The sequence below is a fragment of the Bos indicus genome, chromosome X, assembly GCF_029378745.1.
Source record: "Bos indicus isolate NIAB-ARS_2022 breed Sahiwal x Tharparkar chromosome X, NIAB-ARS_B.indTharparkar_mat_pri_1.0, whole genome shotgun sequence".
NCBI classification, from domain to species: domain Eukaryota; kingdom Metazoa; phylum Chordata; class Mammalia; order Artiodactyla; family Bovidae; genus Bos; species Bos indicus.
In genome coordinates this window covers 112,483,923-112,509,132 of record NC_091789.1, presented here as the reverse complement: position 1 = coordinate 112,509,132, position 25,210 = coordinate 112,483,923, and the positions used below count along the sequence as shown (strand labels likewise).

Here is a 25,210-nt window from a genome sequence, read left to right as displayed (position 1 = left end):
TGGCCCACCTGGGCAGCAAGGCAGTCACTTACAGTGTGTGCCAAGCCTTCAATGGCTCTTGACATTGAGTGCCAATATGGAAGATCTGACCGCTTCCCCTGCGCCCAGGAAGGAATGTTGTTGGTCCTTAACTCGTGTGGAGTACGGGGGCCTCAGCTGATCTTGTCACTTACATGTTCCTTGCAGTCACTTTCAGCCAGTACTCTCTGTCAGTGGGAAAGAATCTCTGATTTTTGCTGGGAAGCCTTTAAAAAGTTTTTTTTTTTTCATTTTTATTGCCATATGTACAGTGTTATGTTCATTTCAGGTGTACAGCAAAGTGAATCAGTTATACATACTCTTTTTAAAGAGTCTTTTCCCATATGTGGGAAGCCTGTTTTTCAAAAGAAGGTAGATGGTGACTGTCAGGGAAAGAGGGGACTTAGATTAGTGGCCCCTGAGTTTGGGGTGCCTGGTGACTTTTCGGAACGGCTCATTTGCCAGAGCCCACGGCAGTCGTGTTTGTTTCTAAGCACAGCATGGAGGCAAGCATTAACATTTGATGCGGGTACCACACCTGGCTATCGGTGTATCTTCAGTCCTTTCTATTTGTCCAGACCCCCACCCACCTCACCCATCCCAGGCCCTTTCAGCAACCTCAGGGGCTAAGGTCAGGTGCCTGTTGATTTGTCCTCCATGAGGCTTGTGCTATGAAAGCACTCTCTGATGACATTTAGTCATCGAAAGCAAGTGCTCAATGTCATAGTTACTAACACACAAGGGGCACATCTGGTGTTGGGCTGGAAATGGAGCAGTGACTTGGTCACCAGCAGAATGTTCTGGTGCCACAAGGTCCACAGAGTGTTTAAAGTGAGGCTGACCAGGTAGCCTGCTCACAGCCCCTCCTCTCCAGTGGGAAGAGGTTCAACCTTCAGTGGGAAGGTATTCACAGACACTTAGGGTGCAAGGTACTGGGTTGGCCAAAAAAATCGTTTGGTTTTTTTCTTACTGTGGTATAGAAAACCCAAACGAACTTTTCGGCCAACCCAGTGAAATGGCAGTCCTATGACGTAGGTGATGAATCCTAATCGTGTTAAGGAAATGATTACTATCTTGGAGCATCAGGGAAGGCCTCTGGGTGGAAAGGGCAATTTAGTTGTGTTTGAAGGGCCCGGAGGACCTGGCTGGGCAATGATGGGGCAGGAGGGTCGAGCACACAGAAGCAGCCTGAGACAGGCAGGGGTGAGCTTCGGGTAAATAGTGGAGCTGTATTTGTCCACACATAACCAAGTCCTAATCACATAGCTCTTCTGAGGAGCTATGTACTTATTTTAGAGAGAAAAAATTTCTGATGCAGTACACCATTACTAGCAGCATTTTATTGGACACCTTCTTTTTTTACTTTCAATGTCAGGTTTTTGAAAGAGTCTTTGCCTCTATGTGAAAAGAATGAGGATTGCCTCTGTAGCATTTGTACACTTATCTTTAACCAGCTTCACTGATGCTGAAAGCCAGCCAGGAATGCCTGGCTGAGAAATTGTGGAGTGTGCGCCTATTTGCCTGGGGAAGATGGCGGGATTAGAATAATCGAGCAAACCTTCCTTTAAGTGCAATTTCCCCTTTTTAAAGAACACAGCTCATGTTAGTTGTGATGTCATTTCACTGAGCAGGTATTGCTCTTACTCTTCATGTGACAGAAGTATGTGGCCTAGCATTTATGCTTGCAGATCAAAGGAAATGTTGTGGGACTTCCCTGGTGGTCCAGTGGTTAAGACTTCACCTTCCAATGCTGGGGGTGAGGGTTCGATCCCTGATTGGGGAACTGAGATCCCACATACCTCACGGCCAAGAAACCAAAACATTAAACAGAAGCAATATTGTAACCAATTCAATAAAGACTTTAAAAATGGTTGGGATGATCTCAGTTCATTTCCAAAGCAAACCATTCAACATCACAATAAATCCAAGTCCCTGCCCCAACCACTAATGCTGAAGAAGCTGAAGTTGAACAGTTCTGTGAAGACCTACAGGATCTTCTAGAACTAACATGGGGCAGGGGTGGGGGGGGGGGGGCGGGAGGGAAGGTCCACACACAAAAAAAGACTTCTTTTTAAAAAAAAAAAAAAAAGGAAGGAAGGAAAGAAAGGTTGCTTGGAGTCTGGGAAAGTGGTTGCCCTGGTTCCTGTGTTGCTGCAGGTACTGTTCATTCATGTATGAAAATCTAGGGAGGTAATCAGCCAGGAAAAGCACAAGGCTTCCAGGGCACTAGGCAGGCTCAGAATGACTTTTCAGGCAATCTGCATTTGCTGCTAGCTTCCCATCCGTAGGACTTCCTTGTGTGGAGACAACAGTCTGTTTCCCTCTAACTTTCACCATTACTGGCTTAAATAGAGACCTTTGAGGACTGACCTACAAACACAGGCACAAGGTCTAATACAGTTTCCAACAGAAAATGCATTCTGAGTTGCACACAAGTAGTGTATCAGTAATCTGGAATGCAACCCCATTCATCCATTGGAACACGCCCAGTAGGGGCTTAGGGGAGGGAGGCCCAGGCCCTAAGAAAGGAGAAAGGGAAGACCATTGCTCCCAGGGGCAGTCTGTAAGTTCCATCTCTTCCCATCCCTGCCCTTCCCCATATTTCCTGCACGTTGAACATTAGAAATTGCGTAAAGAGCTCATGGAAATTGATTCAGAAAGCTGGTTTTCTCATCATGCCCTCTTAAGGTGCACTGGGGCAGTGTAAAGAAAAACAGGCTTCTCTTTCCATCACTCACCCACCTAGAGGGGAGGACCGAGGACTGGGTAATATTGGGCCAAGAGGACCCCTGCTCTAGAAGGTGGCCCACACAGGAGGCAGAGATGGTGATGGTTGGGAAACTGCCTTGAGGTAGGACAGAGATGAATTTAACTCAGGCCTGTACCACTTAGCTTTGTGGCTTTGAGCACATTGCTGAACCTTTCAGAGCCTCAGTTTTCACAGCCTGCTTTTTATCTGCAAGACAGATGAATAGTAAATGTGATAACCCTATATAGAGAGCACAGTGTGTGCGTGCTCAGTCCTGTCCGACTCTTTGCGACCCCATGGACTGTAGCCCGCCAGGCTCCTCTGTCCATGGGATTTCCCAGGCAAGAAGATTTGAATGGGTTGCCATCTCCTCCTCCAGGGGATCTTCCCCACCCAGGGATCAAACCCATGCCTCCTGTGTTTCCTGCATTAGCAGGTAGATTTTCTACCACTGCACCACCTACTCAGCAAATGCCATTCATCACAGGCCTGTACACCCAGTTAAGTGTATTTCTGGACTTTGCCCTTAGTTCGTGAAGGACTGATCGCATCTCCCTTCTGGGCTGTAGGGCAGTCAGATACCATACCGCTACCTCAGCTGGTGACTCAGCCCATCACTTTGGGTCACGTCTGCTTTGAAAATTAGATGACTCCACAGCTCCAGAGTGGTTCTCCTCATGTGTGTCTCAGCCATGGTCTCTCATTCCTCTTCTCTGGGGGAAAACCCAAACCCAAAAGTACCTTAACTTTCCCCAGAACATGCTATGGTTCTCTGTTTGCATGTCAAGCTTTACTGATTCTTCAGATTGGTCAGTATGTAGATTTGTATCTGCCGTTTGTGATTGTTAACCTTTCTGGTTCATTCCCATCTACACATCTGTTTCCCCCCCAACTCCTGTTTTTTAAAGTATCAAGCTGTAGCTGGAACAGAACATGTTTCCATTTCTCTAGCTTTTCCTGCTTGAAATGGGAGAAATAATGGACAGCATTTTTTAGATAAATAAATTGGAAACCAGCCTGCGGATTTGAGTTTTTAATTGTGGCAGCCAAATTCTCAGGGTTGAGAATCCAACCTGGCCTCTGTGCCAGGATGCAGGATACTGGCTTGTGAGCTTTTCTTTGTTAAGTGTGGAGAGTTTGGGAGAAAGAAACTTAAGCAGGCCGCTTAAGAGGACGTGCAGGGAAGGCAATGGTTGAGGGCCAGGACTGTGAGTACCTATTCTGCCACTTGGCAGTGACCACCTCAGGCTAGTTTCATAGAGTTATTAGGAGGATTGAGCTAGATAAAGCATTAAAGCACTTAGCCTCGTGCCCATGCCCAGCACATAGTAAGCGCTTGTCTCCCCCACCCCCTGCTGTAGTACATTTTTTTTTTTTTTTTAAAGAGAAATCTTGCTGATATAAGCACTGCTTATTCTCTCAACTCCCAATCATCAATTATAGTCATGGAGTTACAGGATGCTGGGCTTTGATTTATGTTTCCATTAGTGGTGATGGATTTAGGTGGGACTGTGCTTTCTCACTTAGTCCCCCTTGTGGTCAAAAGCAGACACGGATGAAGCGATGTGCTGGATAAGAAGCCAATGGGCCAAAGACTTGAATTGTATCTCAGGGCAACTGCCCGGGCCTTGTAAGAGTCAAGTCCACCACGTGGCTTCCTTAGTGTCGACCCATCTCATGGCCTCCAAAGCTCCCCCTTGCTCACCTGCCTGTCATCTTATATTCAATCACTTAACAACTATTTACTGAGCACCTATTATGAGTGGACATTTGTTTTGGCTCTGGAGCTACATGAATAAAACAGGGCCCAATTCCCAGCCCTCACAGAGCTTGCATTCATTTTTGGGAGACAGACTAAGAAAGTAAATTAAGGGACTTCCCTGGAGGTCCGGTGGTTAAGACTCCACACTTCCACTGCAGGGGGTGTGGGTTTGATTCCTGATTGGGGAACTAAGATCCCGCATGCCATGCCGTGTGACCAAAAAAAAAAAAAGAGTAAATTCAGCAGTGTTCAAAGGAGATAAGTACAGTGGAGAAAAATAAAGCAGGGAAAGGAGGAAATGAGGAATGCTGGAAGGCCAAGGTCCTCGCTTTAAGAGGGCCCACGAGGAGCAGAGACTTGAATGAGAGATCTTGGAAGTCCAGGCAGAGGGAGGAGCAAGTTCAAAGTCTCAGAGGCAGGAACCAGGTCAGGAGTGGTGGGGGCCGCAAAGAGGCTTGTGGAGCTGAAGTGTGGTAAGCACGGGGGAGCCAGTGGAGGTCCTGTCAGAGGAGTATCAAGGGGTGCAGGTCAAGTAGGGCCTTGCAGGCTAGGCTGAGAACATTGGCTTTTGTTCTGAAACCTGGAATGTGTAGAAGAATGTTTTTGTTGTTGAATTTTTAAAAAAATTATTTTTAATTGGAAGGGGAGGAGTTTTGAGTAAAGGACTTCGGTTTGAACAGATCACCCCGACTGGGTTGAAAAGACAGCATGGGGGCAAAGCTGGAGGCTAGGAGAGACAGAGGAGATGGTGGCTTAGCCTAAGTAATACTGCTGGAGATGGCAAAGTGTCTTCTTTGTACTTTTCTGAGATGACTGAGGTTAATTCCTCTCCCCCACAATATTCTGCTCCACTTCTGAAGTTTTCCTGTGTGTATTTTTAAAAACTATTTATTTATTTGGTTGCCTGTGTCTTCGTTGCAGCATGTGAACTCTTGGTTGCAGCATACAGCACTTAGTTACCTGGCCAGGGATCGAACCCCAGCCCACTGTGTTGGGAGTGTGGAGTTTTAGTCACTGGATCACCATTGGAAGCCCCCTCTCTGTGTGTCTTATTTGGTGTGTGCAGTGTAGATATTTGATGTTGAAAATTACTTACATCACTAATAGAAGTGGGTTTTTTCTTCCCCCATAAATCATCTCAGGAGGGAGTTAGGACCACTAAAAGGACAACACCATCTCATCATTGATGTAAGAATCTTGTTATTGAATACCACACACACATTTCTCCCACAGATGATGTTTTTACTCATTTAATACTAGGTCCTCTGGCATGATGTCTTATCCAATTTCACCTGCAAAGAGGCATGAGTTCCCTCTAACACCCCACCACCTCCACCCCCATCAACACTTAGAGCACAGGCTTTCAGGGATTTCTTCACTGACTGCCAGTTTCATTTCCTTTTTACCTGTATGTATAAGGCACATGGATAGGTGTAGATGTTTGAAAGATGATGATCCCATATAGAAATTGTGCAAATAATGTTTTCACTTTTGGAAAAAAAAAAAAAAAACAAATGGAACTCCCAGGAAGCTAAATCTGCTCAACAACATAATCCGAGAGAGACGTGTGCTCTTGGGTCACAGATTGGCATTCTGGGTCATGTTTAAGGAATCATTGTTAGGACTAGTTTAACTGGCTTCATTCCCATGCAGTGACTCCCAAGGCCTTGGGACAGAATGTCTGATTAACCTGTTGTCTCGGAAGATCAGTTCAGGCGCAGGATGTGGGTGAGGCTTTGATGGAGACAAAGGAGGTAACAGACCTTATTTCCTCCCATAAGTCTCTTTGAATCTTGATGGACAGACACTTAACAATACAGGGCAATACAACAAGATACAAGGCAATACAGGACAATACAATAATACAAGATAAATGCGTGGTCAGCACCAATTGTCTGTCAACACACATCAATAATAGACTTATAGCTTGCCAGGGACGGGGGAGCCTGGTGGGCTGCCGTCTATGGGGTCGCACCGAGTTGGACACGACTGAAGTGACTCAGCAGCAGCAGCAGCAGCAGCTCTTGTTTATACACTTACCCTGATGTGAACTTCTTTTAAAATATCTTTTCTTATTAGCGTGCAATTTGATCCCTATTTTCAGAGCACTGATAAAGGGACGTGGTGTCTCCCCACAGCTCTTCCTTTGGTTGGTTGGCCCTTGCTAAGGAGGCTAAGGTTTGGGACTCCTGCCACTCCCCTGCCTTTCTGTGTGTGAACTGGCCCAGCAGATTTTAAATATGAGTGACATCAACTTGGGGGTTCCATGTAGGAGGCATGGCATAAAGGGAGTCCCCCCAACATTGAGCTTCTGTCATTTTAGCCACTGCAGCTGATCCTGATTTCTAAATCTTGTAAGTGCCGGCCCCCATTCTTAACAGGCATTCACCTATATGCCATCTATTTAAATATCTGAGTCATCGGCAAAACCAGAGGTGTGAACTACATCCAGACAGTCTTAACCTCTGGTTTGCTCACTTCTTTTCACATGCTCCTGGCGACTGGAAGTCAGAGTAAGATGCTTCCTATTAGTGTAAATAAAAACCCCCTCAGTTTGTTTTAAACATTTGCAGAAACAGTAATACTTACCAATAAAAAGCCACGCCAAGAGGCTCAGAAAAAGCTGCCTGATATAATGGAATGTTTCTCAGTGTGCTAATAAACATGGAGGATTTTCTTTTTTATTCTGGGGCCTTTCTTAAGAGATTTGTTTAAGAGGGTGGAGATCTAAAGTCCAGAATCTTTTAGAATAATATCCAGGAAATGTGAAACCAATTCAGGACTGCCATTCTTTATCATTTCCTAATGGGATATACAGAGTCCCTAATAACATGTTTGCAAATTTCCCATGACCCTTTGTTGAATAGTGGAAGTAAGTATCAGGTGGAACTGCTTGGGCTGCATTCGAAGGGGGTGAGTTTTTCAGCTAGTAAAAGGCTGTATTTTGATAAAGTGGTCTTTATTATGATTTGAGCAGCAGCAGAGCCCTGATTTTCTGTAATAGGCCTATTTCAGGTGTCTCTAATGTGTTCAGACCCAGTTTTTAATTCAGAAATCACTGTGACCCTATTGATCCATTTCCACTACTTTCTGGGTCTCTAGGACATTAGAGAGAGGGTTCAGTCTCCAGCCAGCCAGCTGCATGAGCCAGTCCCCAGCTGGACTCCCCCGGGCTGAGCACAAAGCCCAGCCACACCAGCCCCTGGTAAAAGCTATTGACCAGTGTGGTCTGCTTCCACTTCCGGAGATACACCCCTCCCTCACTGTCACTTCCAGCCTCAGCCCTCACCTGCATCTCGGACTCCCTCCCGAGCTCCAGTCCCACATCCACAGCTGCCTCCTGAACCTGTTACCGCATGGCTTTGGGTCACCTCAAATGCCACAAAAAACAGGACCTGGACCATATGGTCTTCAGGTTCCCTGTTGATTTTCAAACTCAGTCTTAACAAGTCAGCATTTAAGAGCATCTCAGTTGTCTATCTTCCCCTTCACAACTTCCCTAAATCTTTTTAATGATACCACTAACCTCCCTGCCATGGAACGTTTTTCCTCTTCTGTACATATACACATTCACCCATGCACATATAAACGTAAAAGTGACAGATCAAAAGGGTTGAATTGGCTAATATACTTGCCTAGAAAGAAATTGTTGTTTGGTCACTAAGTCCGTGTGACCCCGTGGACTTAGCCCACCAGGCTCCTAAATAGCACAATGCATATATCTTATTGCTCTTAAGATGACAGTGTCATCTTCATATAAAAAGTAAAGCTTGTTGATATGCTGGTGACCTTACGCATTCTTGGATGTCTGGGTATAACTACAGTGCATGACCCTCTTTCTCTTTCCCAGCAAGCACTTGTCACCTTGGAAAGCTGGCAGAACAGTCGACTGGCCTTGAATCCAGAAATGAGTTGACCTTCCTGTCCCCACAACTGATGGTTTGTCAGTCACAGGGAGGAACTAATAAACTTCCTGGTGCTTATTTGCCCAGTGGCACATGTAAAAATGCATTTCAGAGAGAATAGGCATGTCAAGTTTGAGATTCGGACTTGTTGTATCAGAGTGTAGTTGTTGGAGGAAGCCCCGGCAATCAGGTTTTCCCACCTCCTGATCTTACTGAAGGGGGAACTGAGGCCCAGAAAGGTTAGGCAATCTGCCCAAAGTCACACGGCTTATTAGTGACAAAACTGCCTCTGAAGTGCTAGTATTATAACCCCAAGTCTAGAGCTCTTGCATTCACCTGCCTTTTAAATATGTTGAATCTCTTTCTGCTGCTCATCTGATGTGAGTCCTCAAGCCCACTGAAAAACCCCAATAAATCCTGGTCCTTAGGCTATTTGAACATATTAAACATTTACACAAATAACTCATAATAATAGCTTAAGTTGTAAATATGAGAGCTTCACACTGTTACTTCTTCACACTTAAGAAGTAAACTTCCATCAGCTCATGGGTGGAAGCTGCTGGCTTCTCTGTCTTTCTGATTGCTTTATCCATCTTTCTGAAACCAGGTCAGCAAACTGCAAAGACTTGTTCTCCCCCGCCGTCCTCTCAGCACACACACACACACACACATAAGAATGAACTGAAAGAAGGGTTGGTTGGATACTTTTCCTTTTAAACTCTAACTTCCAAGGACCTGGGTTTGCATTATTGATGATATATATGGAGTTTGTGTGTCAGGCATTTTTTCCTGAGTTACAGAATCATCTGGAATGGGGGAAGAACATTTCCCCATATCTGGGTGTCGTGTAGAGTGAATTAACCTATAAACCTCTGGGATAATTGAATTGTGGCTTTCACTTAAAATGGCTCCCTAGCTGAGATTTCTGCCCACAGTTTCTTCTGCCTGTTCATTTCCATTAGTTTTAGATCCTGTGTTTTCTACCCCATATAGCTTCTTAGGGAAGGGTGCGTCTTCTAGATAGCTTGTGTTCAATTTTCTGTTATCTTTTTCCCCTTAATTTCATAATACATGGCTCATGAGCCTCACCTTCTACGTGAGCATCTTCATATTATCCTAATGATGCCACAAACTCCTATTTAGTGTATTGTATAGTTAAAGAAAAAGAAAATATGTGGGTTTACTCTGTCAAACCCAAACCTAGCACAACCTTTCACGGGCACAAGAGGAGTGGCTACAGTTTAATCAGGAGGTCTGTGGTCTGCATGCAGAAAGGGAGTAGGCTCAAGAAAAAGCCTCTTAATAAAGAAGATGTGGTATATATATGCAATGGAATACTACTCAGCCATAAAAAGAACAAAATAATGCCATTTGCAGCAACACGGATGGACCTAGAGATGGTCATACTGAGTGAAGTCGGTCAGACAGAGGAAGACAAATGTATGATATCACTTACATGTGGAATCTAATAAAAGAGTACAAATGAACTTATCAAAAAAACAGGAATAGAGTCACAGATGCAGAAAATAAACTTATAGTTACTGGGGGTGGGTAAGGGTAGAGGAGAGATAAATTGGGAGATCATACACATGTGGGCATATAAATTGGGATTGACATATGCAATCCTATATAAAAAATAGATAATAAGGACCTACTGTATAGCACAGAGAACTCTACTCAATATTCTGTAATGACCTATATAGGAAAAGAAGCTAAAAAAAGAGTAGATATATGTAGAAGAGACTCACTTCATTGTACACCTGAAATTAACACATTATTGTAAATCAGCTATGCCCCAATAAAAACTTTAAGAATAAAACAATTTAAAAAAAACACCTCTGGGTGTGTGAAATGGATGGCACTGCTGTGTCCCTGGCCACTCTCCGAGGATGAGGATGCTGTGAGGAGACTCCCCAGTGTTCACAGTGCTGATCTGTCAGAAGCAAGGGGGCTCATTCCTCACTGCTACCCGTTCCCCCTCTGTATCCACTTCGAGATGAACATAAACCTCAGGAAGTCTCTTCCAGAGCATTTCAGACACCTCTTGGTACAGTAACAAATCCATCTATGGTTTTCTTTCAGTATAATTTTCAAGTAATGTGATCACACCAAACCTTTTCTAGCTCTGATCTCTGATGCTACCATTACAGTTTTCTCAGTCTCCTCACCAAGCCTAAATTAGTAGTAGCAGGAGGTGCTCCGCCCCCCATACATTTTGAGCTGTGTTGCAGGCATGCAGAAAATATTGAGCCACCATGAGATGCTGGGAGTTAAAAAAGACCAAGATTCAGCCTGGCTGCTGCTGGTGGGCACCAGGCCTGCCCTCGTTGTTTGTGGTCAATGCAGGAGCGTGGAAGGTGGCAGGGCCTTCACCAGACTGTTCAGCGTGGTTTTGGCTCTAATCTGTCCCCTCTTTGGCTGCGCTATTGGCTTCTTACAAATTGATTCTTCTGAGAAGGAAGCAAAACTTCCATGAGAAAGCCAAGTCAGTGACATGCTGCTTGATTTCAGAATTTAAGGTCTCTTAAGAGCTGAGACTCAAAATTGCATTGGTGAGCTTTGAACCCACTTATTCACTGTAGCCCAGTGCATAAGACAGGTCAAGAGAACCTGTTCTTTACTTTGCACTCTGTGGGTGCTCATCAAGGCACATGTAGGGGTGAGAGTTGCTGTGTGTGTTAGCAGGATCCAAGGAAAGAACATCCGGGGACTTCCCTGGTGGTGCAGTGGTGAAGATGCCACGCTTCAATGCAGAGGGCGCAGGTTCAATCCTTGGTCGGGGAATAAGATCCCACATGCCCTGTGGTATGGTCAAAAAAAAAGAAATGAAAGAAAGAAAATCCTATAGTATGTTTCTTTTTCTTGCTAAGAAGCATTATTATAGTAGGAAAGACGTAAGTAAGTGCTTGTTTGCTAATTATGGGGCTTCCCAGGCGGTGCAGCGGTAAAGAATCTACCTGCCAATGCAGGAGACACAAGTTCAATCCCTGGATCAGGAAGATCCCATGAAGAAGGAAATGGAAGCCCACTCCAGTATTCTTGCCTGGGAAATCCCATGGACAGAGGCACCTAACAGGCTACAGTCCAAGGGGCCGCAAAGAGTCGGACATGACTGAACACGCACATATGCACACGCGCGCGCACACACACACACACGCACGCACATTGCCTCGTTAGCCCTTTGCTTGTGTTTTTTTCCCTTCAACTACCTGGCGATTTCTTCCAAGGCTCATCCCAAGTCCACCACCACTATTTCTAGCAAATACAGTTTTACTCACTTCAGGGCCCATTTCGACCTGACCCCTTTCCTCCCTTGTCTGCTGCTGCTCTTCTTCTTTCTTCTTAACACTGTTGTGTTTGTTTGTGCCCAGTGGCAGTCTTTAAGAGGTACACTTGGAGGTCTGCAAAAATAGTCCTTTTGCCAAAAAATTAAAAAGCAGATTATTTGTATAATTTACGTTATATGAACATTCTAACAAGTTGATATTATATGAGGAGACATTTTATACTCAAAGCAATGGCTGCATTTGCAGAAATTATTTTTTGAAAGAAAAGGAATAAAAATGTTAATACTGTTTGCCTTAAAATCAGGATTTGTGTTAACTTTGACATACTGCATATAATCTTTGTTAGGTTATTAAATGAACTTCATGAAATCACTGGCCACAGAAGTAAAAGATAATATCAAACTCTTATACTTGGTGAGAAGTATACACTTGCATTAAAGCCATCATGTTCCAATAATAACCGGCAATAATAGTATATAGAATACAGCTATTCAGTGTATGTATGAAGGGTAACTAAATCTTTGGGGGCAGTCATATGAAATCACAGGTGTCTGGATGAGACATATTCATTCAGTCTAAACAATGCCTAATTTAATGGGATTTTTTGTTTTGTTCATTACACTTACATTATTAATATTTACATCTTTAGTCAGTTAATGCCAAAGAGGGAATTAGGGGAGAAAGATTCTCTTTAGTTTCATTTTAAGTTACCTCTCAGTATTTACTTGATGGAAAAGTTTTGTAACTGTTTGGCATGTGAAAGACTCTTTTATAAAGTAGAGGTCTAAGACGCAGAAAAATGAAATGTGTTTGTCAATGAATATTAAGCATTTATTCTGAGTCTGGCACTGTGCTAAGCGTTGAGTAATAAAAGATGGTACTGTCCTTACTACCTACTGTTCACTGCAATCTTACCCTAAGGAGTAGAGTTGAATCTTCTATTTTGATTCTAGTGGACGAAAAGCATTGTTTCCCTTTGGATTAGAGTGGCAGAAAAGGTGTTCAAGGGAGGTACTTTCTTTAGCAACCACCAGGTGTCAGTAGAGGACTTGAAACTCTTGACAACAAATGTGTGCTTGGTTTTCCTAACTCACTAAGGCCGTCCCTCTTTTGACTTTTCAAAGGCGGTAGACCTCCGTTGGGCCGCTTTCTCCCAAATATTAGTCAAACACTTTCTCCTCAAAATTGTATCACATTCCTTCACCTTATAAAATTAGCACAAATTCCTTGACCTTTTTCTACTTAAAAGATTTTATGTCTGTCTTTCACGGTGATGGTTCTCCAAAGTAGGAGTAGGGGAGATTCACCAAGCTCCTGTTATTTCCACTGATCCCGTTCCCCAAACTGCTGGAGCCCCCTGTTAGCTGATATGGGGAAAGGTGGAGGGTCTGTTCTTTTTCCTGCACAGAGAGACAATCTGATGGTGGAGCTTGATGGCTCTAAACTACAGAAGGAAGTGTCAAGAGAGAAAGTCCTGGAGATCCACTGGTCTAGGTATTTGATTCCTCGTGTAGCCTGTGTTCACTTACAGACGTTAAGGAACGGTATGTTAATTGACAGGGGAAACCTTGGAGAGGCTGGTATTGATTTGTTTCATACAGATTTTCTTCAGTTTCTTATCTTGCCTCCTCACTCTATATTTATCTGTTTATCTATCTACCTATCTGTGCTCGCTTGCCTGCTAAGTCATTTCAGTCATGTCCGACTCTTTGCGACCCCATGGACTATAGCCCATCAGGCTCCTCTGTCCATGGGATTCTCCAGGCAAGAATACTGGAGTGGGTTGCCATTTCCTTCTCCAGGGGATCTTCCTGACCTGGGGATCGAACGCAGGTCTCCTGCATTGCAGGCAGATTTCTCTATCCGACTTACTTCACTCCATATAATCATCTCGACTTCCATCCATTAGTTCATTCTTTTTATTATTTTCTCCTCACTTGACAAGTGGTAATAGATTTAGTAAAGTGAAGAATCTGTATGTTTCCATGCCCTCCTTCAGTCCCAACCCAGGGATCAAAGCTGCATCTCCTGGGGAGCACTTGGTGTGGGTCATCAGGGGATAGGGTAGGAGAAGGTGCAGAAGGGCTACCGTGGACACTCAGGCCTCTTTTCAAGCCTTATAAGATGTCAGAAGTGGTGGCAGTTGGAGGGATGTCCGTTCAAATGAGCTGCTCAGCTGTTGGTAAACTGAGGGAGAGATGGACTGGGAAGCTGGAGACACAAAGTCAGCAGCTGGCTTCAGTAGCTAAGGCTGCCAGGGTGCGTGACCTGCAGGGATTGGAGAGTCAGACATGGTGCACAGCCCCAAGTCTGTGCCCTGAAGTAAGGGCCCGACTGATGGACGGTTCTGTGGTTTAGTACACTGTGGGGATTTCCTTTGGGCCAATCAGAGCAATTTGACAAATCGTGTTATAGCTAACTCCAGGAACTATTCAGATTCTTCTGTTGTTTTATAGTGAATGAAGTATCACAAATAAGGCAGCACATCAATAGGGATTAAAAAATACTTTCAGTATTTTGCTTCTGTAGAGATTTTTGTCATGATAGTCAAAGAAGATCACTTTGTTCTTGAAAACATCATGCAGGATATCCTTAAAATATTCCATAAATACATGTGCCATCAAGGTCAGCTGATGTTCTTACTGCAGTCGTGCCCAGCTCTGTGTCGAGCAGCAGCTCTCAGACCAGACCTGGGAAGGTGCTCAGACCTGTATTAGGATGTACTTTTAAACACATCATTGGCCTGACCAAGAGATTTTTATAGAAGATAACGCCTGTGGCATCAATAATGTGTTGTTGTTTTTCAGTCACTCAGTTGTGTCCAACTCTTTGCAACCCCATGTACTGTAGTCCACCAGGCTCCTCTTTTCTTAGGATTTCCCAGGCAAGAATACTGGAGTGGGTTGCCATTTCCTCCTCTAGGGGATCTTCCCAACCCAGGGATTGAACACACACCACCTGCACTGGCAAGAGGATTCTTTACCACTGAGTTACCAGGGAAGTCCAATAATGTGTTAAGCAGCTTTTTTTTTTTTTAAGTTCTTGAATGTTGGCTTGACTTCCAGTTAACATGGTACCTGCCTATGGGATTGTATAAGGGACACAATCAAAGTGTCTTTCCTGTATAATGGCTTTGGCTCATGGGCTCTGGCCTTTCCCAGTGCTTCAGGGACTCCTACAGCAAGTGTCTGCTTGTTCCCCGGAAACTGGAGTCTGCAGATTCTGGCCACGTTGCTCGGTGTCGATTCTCATGTCTCTCAACAGCAGTCTTACTGTCCCTTCTCCCTCCTGCCCTTTTCAGATCACTGGGGTGATCCTGCTGGCCGTTGGAGTCTGGGGCAAACTTACTCTGGGCACCTACATCTCCCTTATCGCCGAGAACTCCACAAACGCTCCCTATGTGCTCATCGGCACTGGCACCACCATCGTCGTGTTTGGCCTGTTTGGATGCTTTGCCACATGCCGTGGTAGCCCATGGATGCTGAAACTGGTGAGTAGGTCACAGTGGAATACTGCTTCCAGATTCTGTTTTGTAAAAATGCAAATCACATGAAAGCGAAGTGGCCCTTCTTGAAGCCACAGACGAGACCTTGATATTCATTGACTCTAATTTTAGTTCAGACTCTTACCTAACCTACCCTTTAGTCCCCTAGAGGGACAGACAAGCCCAGACACAGCCTGGCACAAAAAATCCAGTCCTGGTCCCTCGAGGTAGATGATGACAGAGCAGTGGCCAGCAGTTCCAATAAGCCGTTTATAGCCATTTATAGCAAGATGCCCTGTTCTAGTTTTGAATTCAGTCTTAGAAATCTCTTGAAGCATGTGATATGCAGCCTTGGTGGGTGAGGCAGTATCTTGAACATAAGCATCCTTTCATGCCCAAGTTCCCAGTGGAGAAATACTTTTCTGCCTCCTTGAGCTTGGCCGTGCTTGGATGCACGGGCATGCTCTCCTCTACATCTGCATCCCCTGGCTCCATGTGGTGGGAGCTGAACTAAGCCAGAGCTTCCCCACTCAGTAGAGGGTTGATATGGGACCAAGTATTGGCTACCCGGACCTGGTAATAGGACAAACACAGCAGTGATGTTTCCCAAAGAGTAAGGCAGGCTGTTGAAAGATGGTTACTGCAAGTCTCAACTTTTTGGTAGACCAGTTGCCTAATTCTCTACTCTCTTGCCCATTAATGTGGAACATTTTCATAGATAAAAGTGATTTCCTGGTGGCTCCAATGGTGAAGAGTCTGCCTGCAATGTAGGAGACCCAGATTCAGTCCCTGGGTTGGGAAGATCCCCTGGAGGAGAGCATGGCAACCCACTCCAGTATTCTTGCCTGGAAAATCCCATGGACAGAGGAGCCTGGTGGGCTACAGTCCATGGGATTGCAGAGTTGGACACATCTGAGTGACTAACACTTTCAATACTTTTCATAGATAAAAGGCTGCAAGGGGCTCTCCTCAAAAGACAACTTTATTTAAAAGGATTTCTCTCAGACTTCTTGTTCTCTGAAAGGGGAGAGTGGAGATTCCGTGAGTGCTGTGTCGCCTGTCCTTTCTTGTTTAGCCCTAGATTGTAGTAACCCTTAATACCGTCTAGTGACAGATATGGGTGTGAAGATGATTCACTCCAAAGGACCCATCTTCCCGGTCTCTTTATTGACAGCTTCATGGAGCTCGTGCTTGATTTGGCCACTTTCTGCCCTGCAGACCATGTGGGAAGCTGATACCCTGGCCACCACTGGTCCTCCAGGTTGGTGGAAAAGCCGTAGTGAGACCATACTGAGGCACTTCTGCTGCTTTTGCCTCACTAGGACCCTGAGTCAGCCTTCACTTCTTGCAGGCACTAGTGTTTCCTTTGGTCTAGGGTTGGTAGTCTTCAACTTTGATCCATGTCTAAGTCACCTGGGCAGCTCTGCCAGGGACCCACCCCCAGCCAATGGAACCAGAATCTATGGTGGTGAGGGTCTGGCCACGTATTTTCTGAAAGCTCTCCAGGCGGTACTATTGCACAGCCAGGGCTGAGACCCTTTTCCTGGGTACAGCGATTAACAAGGGGAGAATTAACTCCAGAGGCAGAGACCTCTGCAGATCCACCTGTCCAGACAAGAAGGGAAGAGACTTGGAGACCTTGACAGGCCCTGACAATAACTGGCTTAAGTCTTGACGGCAAAGATGTAACCTCTTTGGGCCTCTGTCCCCATTTATGAAAGAACACTATGGGACTAAATCACCAAGGTTTCTTCCAACCTAAAGACTATGACTGAAGCAGAAGAGGGCATGCAACAATGGAACAGTCGTCTCTGGCCTCTTCTGAAGGTGGTTTCACACCACGCTTCCATTTTCTCCTAACACTTGTGAGCTTACTGACAAGCAAGCCTTTTGGGGAGTCGAGAAGTTTGGGGCTGGGGGTTGGTTGGTTCCTGTTCCCCGCTCCGTGTTGTCCTGTGGGCGTACTACATTTTATTTATTCCTCACCACCGCCGTGAAGTGCAGGTTGTATTTTCATATTATGTGATCAAGACTTGGAGGTATGTGTGAGCCTTGTGCAGATTCACACAACTTGTGTTCACAGACCTGGGTTTGGAACCCAGAGAAGCTTCTTTCCAAAGCCAGGACTGTTTGTACTGCAGTATTTTCATTTGGAGAAAACTTGAACCCTACCACCTGAATGTAATGCAGGCTCTCCCCAGTATGCCTTCTGAAGGAGCAACAGCTCTTGTCTGGAAGCTTCCAGAAGCCAAGAACCTCCCAGGGACGTGAAACTGCTGATCTAGCTGAGCAGAACAGAAGTCACTTGATTAACTGTCTCTCTAGAATTTTACAGTCCTCATTTAACCTCATTAATTGCAAAACAACTAAAAATAACTGTTTTCACTTTATGGAGGCTCAGAGCGGTGGCCTGTTGCCTAACAGTTACTCTACAACATGGCCAGGACTCAAATCCAGGAGGATTTCTGACCACAGAGTCAAAAGTTCTTCCTCCTACCTGCCTCCTAACAATTACTGTCTCACAGTACTGTCTCGTGGAGTCTAGGCCTGGGGTGAGACTCTCCCTAGAGTAAAGGGTGTTTCTAATTGTGCATTGTGCCAAGTTGAGAGAGGAAGTTGTATACATGGAGCCTTCATTTCATTACTGTGTGTTTGGTAGTGCCTGTGCATTCAACGTGCAGAGAGACTGGCATTTTAAGGCTGTATTTCCTCCTCCGAATATAGATGCCCCTAGCAGAAAAAAATAATTTATGATCCTGTGCACAGATGTGTATTTTACAAGTAAGCAATATGGCCATGTGCAGGGTACCCAAATTCCAGGGCATCACCAAGGACCATTCCCAACATTCGGGACTGGTGTATTTCATTTCAGGATGAGAAGAAGCAGATTGTAAGACATATGCCTCGTAGGAAAGGAATCAATTCTCTTTCCTTTTATCTGCTTTTCAAAGTCGCAAAAATGGAAAGCCTTAATGTCTCATAAGTACCGTGTAATATCCCTGAACTTGGGCACACATGCTCACGTGCGCGTGCACACACACAGACACACACACATACACACAATCGCCTTGGAAAGTACAAGAAGCATGAAATGTATAAGAAGCAGTGAGGGTTTTCAATGCTTGCAAACATTATTTGTCAGTAGCGTAGCCGATTTGCTTTTCAAAAGGCTATCGAGTCCACAGAACACAGAGGTAAGAGTCCCATCGCTGCAGGGGCTGCATTCAGGCCGGAGCAAGGAAGTATGTCATGTCGCCTGTGCATATTCCGGCCCTTCTGACAAAAGAAGGGGGTTTGAAGCCACTTCATAGGAGATGTGCTTAAGGAAATGGGAGGGGATGCCCGAAGGGAGAGAAGCAGCTGGGTCCATCCGTGACTGGGTTCTCACACAAAGGGCTGTAGCATAGAAGAGAAGTCGGGCTGGTTCTCGTGTCTCCTGAAGACAGATCCGACTCCAACCAGTGGAAGTTACAAGGAGGCCCACTGTGGCCAAGGCGAAGAAGGCTTTCTAGCAATCGAAATAGTTTAAAAGCTGAATGAGCTGCCAGCAATGGGCAGGTGGTGGGAGTGTTCTCAACTTGCGGACTCCAAGTGACCTTGATGAAGAACGTGGTATAAAGGGCTCACGCCCCCCTCCCCCAGCACACTCTACCTTGAGGAGCCTAACATGAAGAATAGCGGATGAGAAAAGTGAAAGTGTTCGTCACTCAGTCATGTCTGACTCTTTATGACCCCACTGATTGTAGCCCGCCAGGCTCCTCTGTCCATGGGATTCTCCAGGCAAGAATACTGGAGTGGGTTGCCATTTCCTTCTCTGGGGGATCTTCCTGACTCAGGGATTGAACCCAAGTCTCCTGCATTGCAGGTGGATTCTTTGCTATCTGAGCCACAGTAATGGATACTTAGTTGTAAAAAGCCCTTCCAGATTTCTCCTGCTGGAGCCAACCTGAGAGGCCTGATGTTGGTCCCTGGATGCACTGTCCTTGGCCCATGTGCCCCCAAATGCTTCTATGTATTGAATAGACACAAGCTAACGTGGAGGGTCATGTGGGGACATCTGGAGAAGGGGATTTTCCCACTTTTCCACCTAGGGAATAGAACAACTTGTCTAATTCCCTCTGACAAGAAGGAACTTAGTCCAAAGAGGCAGTGTCCTCCCTCCCACCATGTCTGACGGTGTCCGTGTCCACTTGCCTTGCAGTACGCCATGTTTCTGTCCTTGGTGTTTCTGGCTGAGCTCGTGGCTGGCATTTCAGGGTTCGTGTTTCGTCATGAGGTGAGTATACACCAAGTGGAGAACTCAGTTCAAGGGTCTCTGGGGGGAGACTTTTGAAACCTCTTGGAATGTGTAAAGGGTACAGAGAGGCTAGCTGGCATCTCCAGTGATATTTGCTAGTTTCCAAATGCCACCTACTGTGAGCTGAAGTGCCCAGAAAATTCTACATGCAGAAATTTCGCCAAATCTGAAACCTTACTTGTTGACCCTCACTGTTTCTTTATTTAGCTGCGACATAAAAGGATTCTCTGGCTTGTTTTAAAACAGTGACCTTCCATATAGGTTAAATACCTTAAAAGCCTCTGCAGCGAGGCACAAGCATGTGTCTGTATATCAGGAATTCTCAGAGGGCAAAGGCAAACCAGATGAGTCGTTTGCCAAAGACAAAGTGCTCCATTTCTCCAAAGCAGCCTGTGCTCTCCTGCCTGCTCCCCAGAGTCCCTGTGCGGTGCCCACTGCCCACCGGGGTAAAATCTACACCCCATTGGTGAGGAGCCCTGTGGCTTTGCTTGGTGGTGTGGAGAAAAGGAGAGAAGACAGTCATGATTGAAAACCCCTACAGCTGCACTTTGTTTTCCATTTACATGTAAAATTTGAGACTTCTACAGCTGGTGGAAAATCATTTTGAATCCTGTTTTGTGATCATAACTGCTCGTTTCAAGGATACTGCCAGCTGTCCTGTATCACGTGTGGCTATCTTTCCACGTACCATTGTTGAGGCTGCTCTAGACAATGTAGAGATGCTAATGCAGAGATGGGATGCTCTCATACGATCTGTAGCCACTGCAGTATCACTTTTCAGATGTATATACTGATGAGAGGTTGGAAAGTGTATATGCTACAATAAATTCTGGTTCTAACCCCCCTCCCCAAATTCATTGTTGTCCCTTCTAAACCAGCGGTCCCCATCATGTTTGGCACCAAGGACCGATTTTTTGGAAGACAATTCTTCCATGGACCGAGGGTAAGGGGGTGTCAGTTTAATAAACTGACACTTATTGTGCAGTTTATTTCTCATCTCATGCTGCCACTGATCTGACCAGAGGCACCAGTCTGCAGCCCAGAGGTTGGGGACCCCTGCTGTAGATAACAGTAAAGATAGAAGCAGCTATACCTGTGTTAGGATGGAAAGAAATAGCAAGAGGGAGGTGAGAAAGACAGCGAGGTGGCATTTTACTGGGGCTCCTGAAGTCTGGCATCAGCTGCTCACAGGCCCTGCCTTTGTGCTTGGCCGAGTCTGGTGAGCCTTCCTTAGGCACTGTCTGTGCCTTTCCCCTACAGCCCTGCTTTCGCCTTTACCAGATATGGCCTCTCAGATGCCCATTTCATGTGGGTGCTGCATCCGAAGTTAGACCCCCCCATTCTTATTCTCAGCTGAAGTAAAACCTGATGAAGTCACAGCCTTGACAGCCCAAGAGGTGCCCCCAGTGCCCGTGTGAATGCCAGGCCCAGCTCCCTCCCAGTGCTGTTGGGACTGGGTTCCATGTAGGGCTTTACCCCTCATGGTTCCTGATATGTAGGACCTGAACCTCCTCAGCTGCCTAGACTCTTTTCACTGAAAAAAAAAAAACAGTGGAAAGGGGTGGCTGGGGGTTGCAACACCACTCTTTGGCCACCAGCAGTGGGCTTCAGTTTGGCAAACACATATGATGAACATGAAATACACGTGATGAACGCATAGGCAAACACATATGATGAGAATAGGTCACAACCTGGCAGTGTTGACTGCGAAGGGTATAGTAAAGGAAATACAATGAGCAGGCAGGGCAGCAGTGGGTGGTTTCTTCATCAGGAGTCCTCAAAATGGCCCAGGCTCAAGCCTGTGTAGACATGCCCTTGCCTAAGAGACAATGCACATGCAATAAAACAAGAGGACACAGCTGGATGTGGCTACCTCCTTGACTTAGGAACTCCCTGTGGAGTTTTTTATCTCTTGTAACTGTCCCACGGGCATAGTGTCCAGTATTTCAGCAAGGAACATGACTTGTTAGAAGAGTCTCCATGTTTAGCCCTAAACTTCCTGCCAGGTAATAATTGTCATTTGCTCTCCTCCAGGCCTGAGTCATTTCACCAATCAGGGGGCAGTTTTTTACCATAAGCGGCGTTGCTTGGTAACACACTCTGATGCTCCGCCTTCAGTAGGTTTCCAGGGAAACAGAACATGAAAGTTAACCCAAGGTCAAATGTGTTCACAGAGGAGAAAGGGTTTGGTTAACCATTTATTAACAAGTAAAGTCCATGTCCTTATAGCCTTTATTTTTTGTTTCAGTAAAGACAGGTAAGCAGAAGCTGGTTTTGCCTCACTCCTGTATGGTAGACCAGGGGTCTGATTTGAGTCAAAACATCAGTCTTTCTGCCTCCCCTTGACCCCTGTACCGCCAATGGCTTGTTCTTTGTCATTCTTCTGAGAAAGGGCAGAAAAAGTCTTAGAAAGAAGGATAGTCATTAACCAATTCAAAGAAAATAACTAAAAAACCATCAGAGCCCCTCTGAATCTGACCACTTTCAGTGGCTCATTTAACTAGGCAGGGTTCCTCTGAATTGGGGGTAATGGAAACAATTTGTTTAAACTCCTGAGCTAATAAACCTCTTGGTGAATTTTCTGAGCTCTTCTGTCTCAGAAAGCAGGGCATCCCCTCCCTGGCCTACATTTATTCAGAAGAGGCTATTTTGGGGGTGTAAATTGGTATAAATCTGTGTCCACCTGGGCCGTAGTAGACTGGAACCCCATCCCTCATTGTCTTCCCTAGATCAAGGACACCTTCCTGAGGACTTACACAGACGCCATGCAGAATTACAATGGCAACGACGAGAGGAGCCGGGCAGTGGACCACGTGCAGCTCAGCGTAAGTTCCAGCTAGGAGGTGGGGCTTGTGACTGTCTGTGAGGTTGGGGGACTTGTGGGCTGCCGGTGACAGGTGACACTGGACCGGCAGTGTTTGTGGCTGATCCCCACTCCCCACCTCTTGGTTCACTTCCCTTTCCAAGAGTAGACATACAGTACTTGTTCAGTGTCCACTAATCCAGGTAATTAGTGTCAAGGAGCACTCCTGTCTGGTTTGCTTTTCATGCATAAGGATGTGAGCATCCCAAGGACAGCAGAGCTAGTTTGCCCTTAAAATTGCTATATGTAAAATAGATAACCAATGGGAATTTGCTGTATGACTCAGGGAACTCATACAGGGTGTCTGAAGTAACCTAGAGGGTGTGATAACATGGTACGTGGGAGGGACGTTCAAGAGGGGAGGGGACATATGTAAACCTATGGCTGATTCAAGTTGATGTTTGGCAGAAACCAATACAATTCTGTAAAGCAATTGTTGTTGTTCAGTTGCTCAGTTGTGTCTGACTCGTTGCGACCCCATGGACTGCAGCACGCCAAGCCTCCCTGTCCATCACCAACTCCCAGAGCCTGCCCAAACTCATGTCCATTGAGTCAGTAATGCCATCCAAACATCTTATCCTCTCTCGTCCCTTCTCCTCCTGCCCTTAATCTTTCCCAGCATCAGGGTCTTTTCTAATCAGTCAGCTCTTCACATCAGGTGGCCAAAGTATTGGAGCTTCAGCATCAGTAAAGCAATTATCCTTCAATTAAAAATAAATTAAAAAAAAAAAAAAACATCTTAAGCCTTGGAAAGGAGGTAGGCAGTGAGTGTGGGACAATCTTACTTTGAGTTGCCTCCCTAAGACCAGCCTTCTGGAAATGGTGTCTTGAGGCTGGGCAGAGAATTCAGTTGAGCTGCATTCGTGGGCTTGAGGGCTACAGTGGGCATGGGGGTGGGGAGATCTCAGAGAAACTGGGGATCTTGCACGCATGTGAATGGTTTAGGCTGCATGGTGATCTTTACAGAGGATATGAGGAAAGTAGGTGTTTCTTGTCTGGAAACAAACCTGGCTTGTTTCAAGCCTGACTGCCCATCAGGATCACCTAGAGATGTTCTTATTTTTTATGTTTCTGGTTATTTATTTTGGTAGGATTTCAAATCTACCCAGAAAAATTGCAAGGATAGTACAAGCAGCTGAACACCTTTTCCCCAGATTCACCAACTGATGATATGTTTTGCCCCGTGTGCTTCCCTATCTTCTGTGTCAGCAGTTGGCACATCTTTGCTGTAAAGGGTCAAGCAAGAATTATGTTAGGCTTTGAAGGCCATGCAGCCCATCACAGCCACTCAGTTCTGCTTTTGGAGCACAAAAGCCTCCCCAGACAACGTGTAACACATAGGCACGTCTGTGTCCCAGTAAAACTTGATTTACAAGACCAGGTGGCTGGCGGGCTGTGGTTTACCCACACCAGCTCTCTCCCTCCGTGTGCATCTTTTTCTGCTCTAAACCACTTATGTACCTGTTAGTGCAGATCCTGGGGAGAGCTTTGTAAAAGATTTTTGTCTCAGCTCCCCATCGACCATCTCAATTCAGTTGATCTCTATATCAGTCTCTTTAGCAGCACCCAGTCACACGCTAGCTCATTTTGGTGCTTAGCCAGGCCAGAGAGCACCTCTTTGGCTTTGTGGAGATGGTAAGGAAACCAACACGACATATCATCTAGAACTCACTTCCTTTGCTGAGTTCACATGGGCTGGTCAGTAAGTAGAATTGTTAGCAGTGCCTTAGCACATCTTGGCTCACCAAAGCTGTGCCTGTCGCCTTAGGGCCTGGGCCCATGTTTTTCTTTTAAAAGCTGCAAGGCGCTAAGTGTGGAGACCACAGTGCCTTTGATGTGCCACCCTTAATTCTTTCCCTTTCTCTGTTAACAGCTGAGCTGCTGTGGCGTGCAGAACTATACCAACTGGAGCACCAGCCCCTACTTCCTGGAGCATGGCGTCCCCTCGAGCTGCTGCATGAATGACACCTATTGCAACCCCCAGGATCTGCACAACCTGACTGTTGCCGCCACTAAAGTGAACCAGAAGGTACTCGCTCCCTCCCGACCACTTGGAACTCAGTGGTGAACATCTGCAGAGGGCTTTTTTGTCTCTGTGAAATGATGACAAATAGGTTAGAAATGGTCATCTTGGAGAGAGTCAAGAATCTTTCTCTGTGGTTCTTTCTGGGCAGGGAGAGGCCCTGGGCGCCCCATTTCTGAAGGAGAAAGCTGTGCCTCCGCTTGCCTCGCATTCCTGTCCCTCAGCGAGACTCTCTGAGGCATAGTTAGGAAGGGTTTGCAAGTGGTTCCTGTTAACCCTGATGCTGATGTCAGGGAACACTGCCTTTCTTCTTTCTGGGTGTCTGTCTTCTGCTTAATATACCTTCAAAACATGAAATTGTTCCCAGCTGGGTGCCAGTCCTCAGCGGAAAGAGGGAGTCGAGTTGACAGACAGCATGTGGTTCTGCAAGGAGGGGGGTGGGGCTTGATTTTAGGGACGTCACTGCTATAGGAAAAGAAATCAACGACTTCAATTCGGCTCACTGTCAACATCCTGACTTCTAAAGAAATTAGAGAGAGGAAAAAGCTGTCCAAGAGAAATCTGAAAGTTGGTACATAGTAGAAATGAGGGAAATGAAATTTAGGTAGTCAGAGAAAAAGGAAAATCAATTCTGTATTCCACTCTGAGGACATGGCACAGCTGTGTGTGAGGGCCGTCTCTATTTTTAAAGATCTAGAGAAATGCCATGTAGGAAATATGTTTTGGTGAAACAAAAGGGAGCAAAACCCTACTGTTGAGTTTACCTATGGTTGCCACCATCAGGTAAATTTTTTCTTTTCTGAGTAAGGTCAAGTGAAGATC

At 45.6% G+C, this 25,210-nt stretch overlaps 1 protein-coding gene across 1 annotated transcript in view; it reads left to right on the top strand.

Annotated features, from left to right (window-relative positions):
- TSPAN7 (tetraspanin 7) overlaps window positions 1-25,210 on the top strand; it is a 131,359-nt gene that overhangs the window by 92,154 nt on the left and 13,995 nt on the right. The window contains exons 2-5 of the mRNA XM_019956099.2: window positions 15,023-15,211; window positions 19,407-19,481; window positions 22,232-22,327; window positions 24,239-24,394. Coding sequence (XP_019811658.1) covers window positions 15,023-15,211; window positions 19,407-19,481; window positions 22,232-22,327; window positions 24,239-24,394 — 516 coding nt within the window. The remainder of the gene's footprint in view (window positions 1-15,022; window positions 15,212-19,406; window positions 19,482-22,231; window positions 22,328-24,238; window positions 24,395-25,210) is intronic.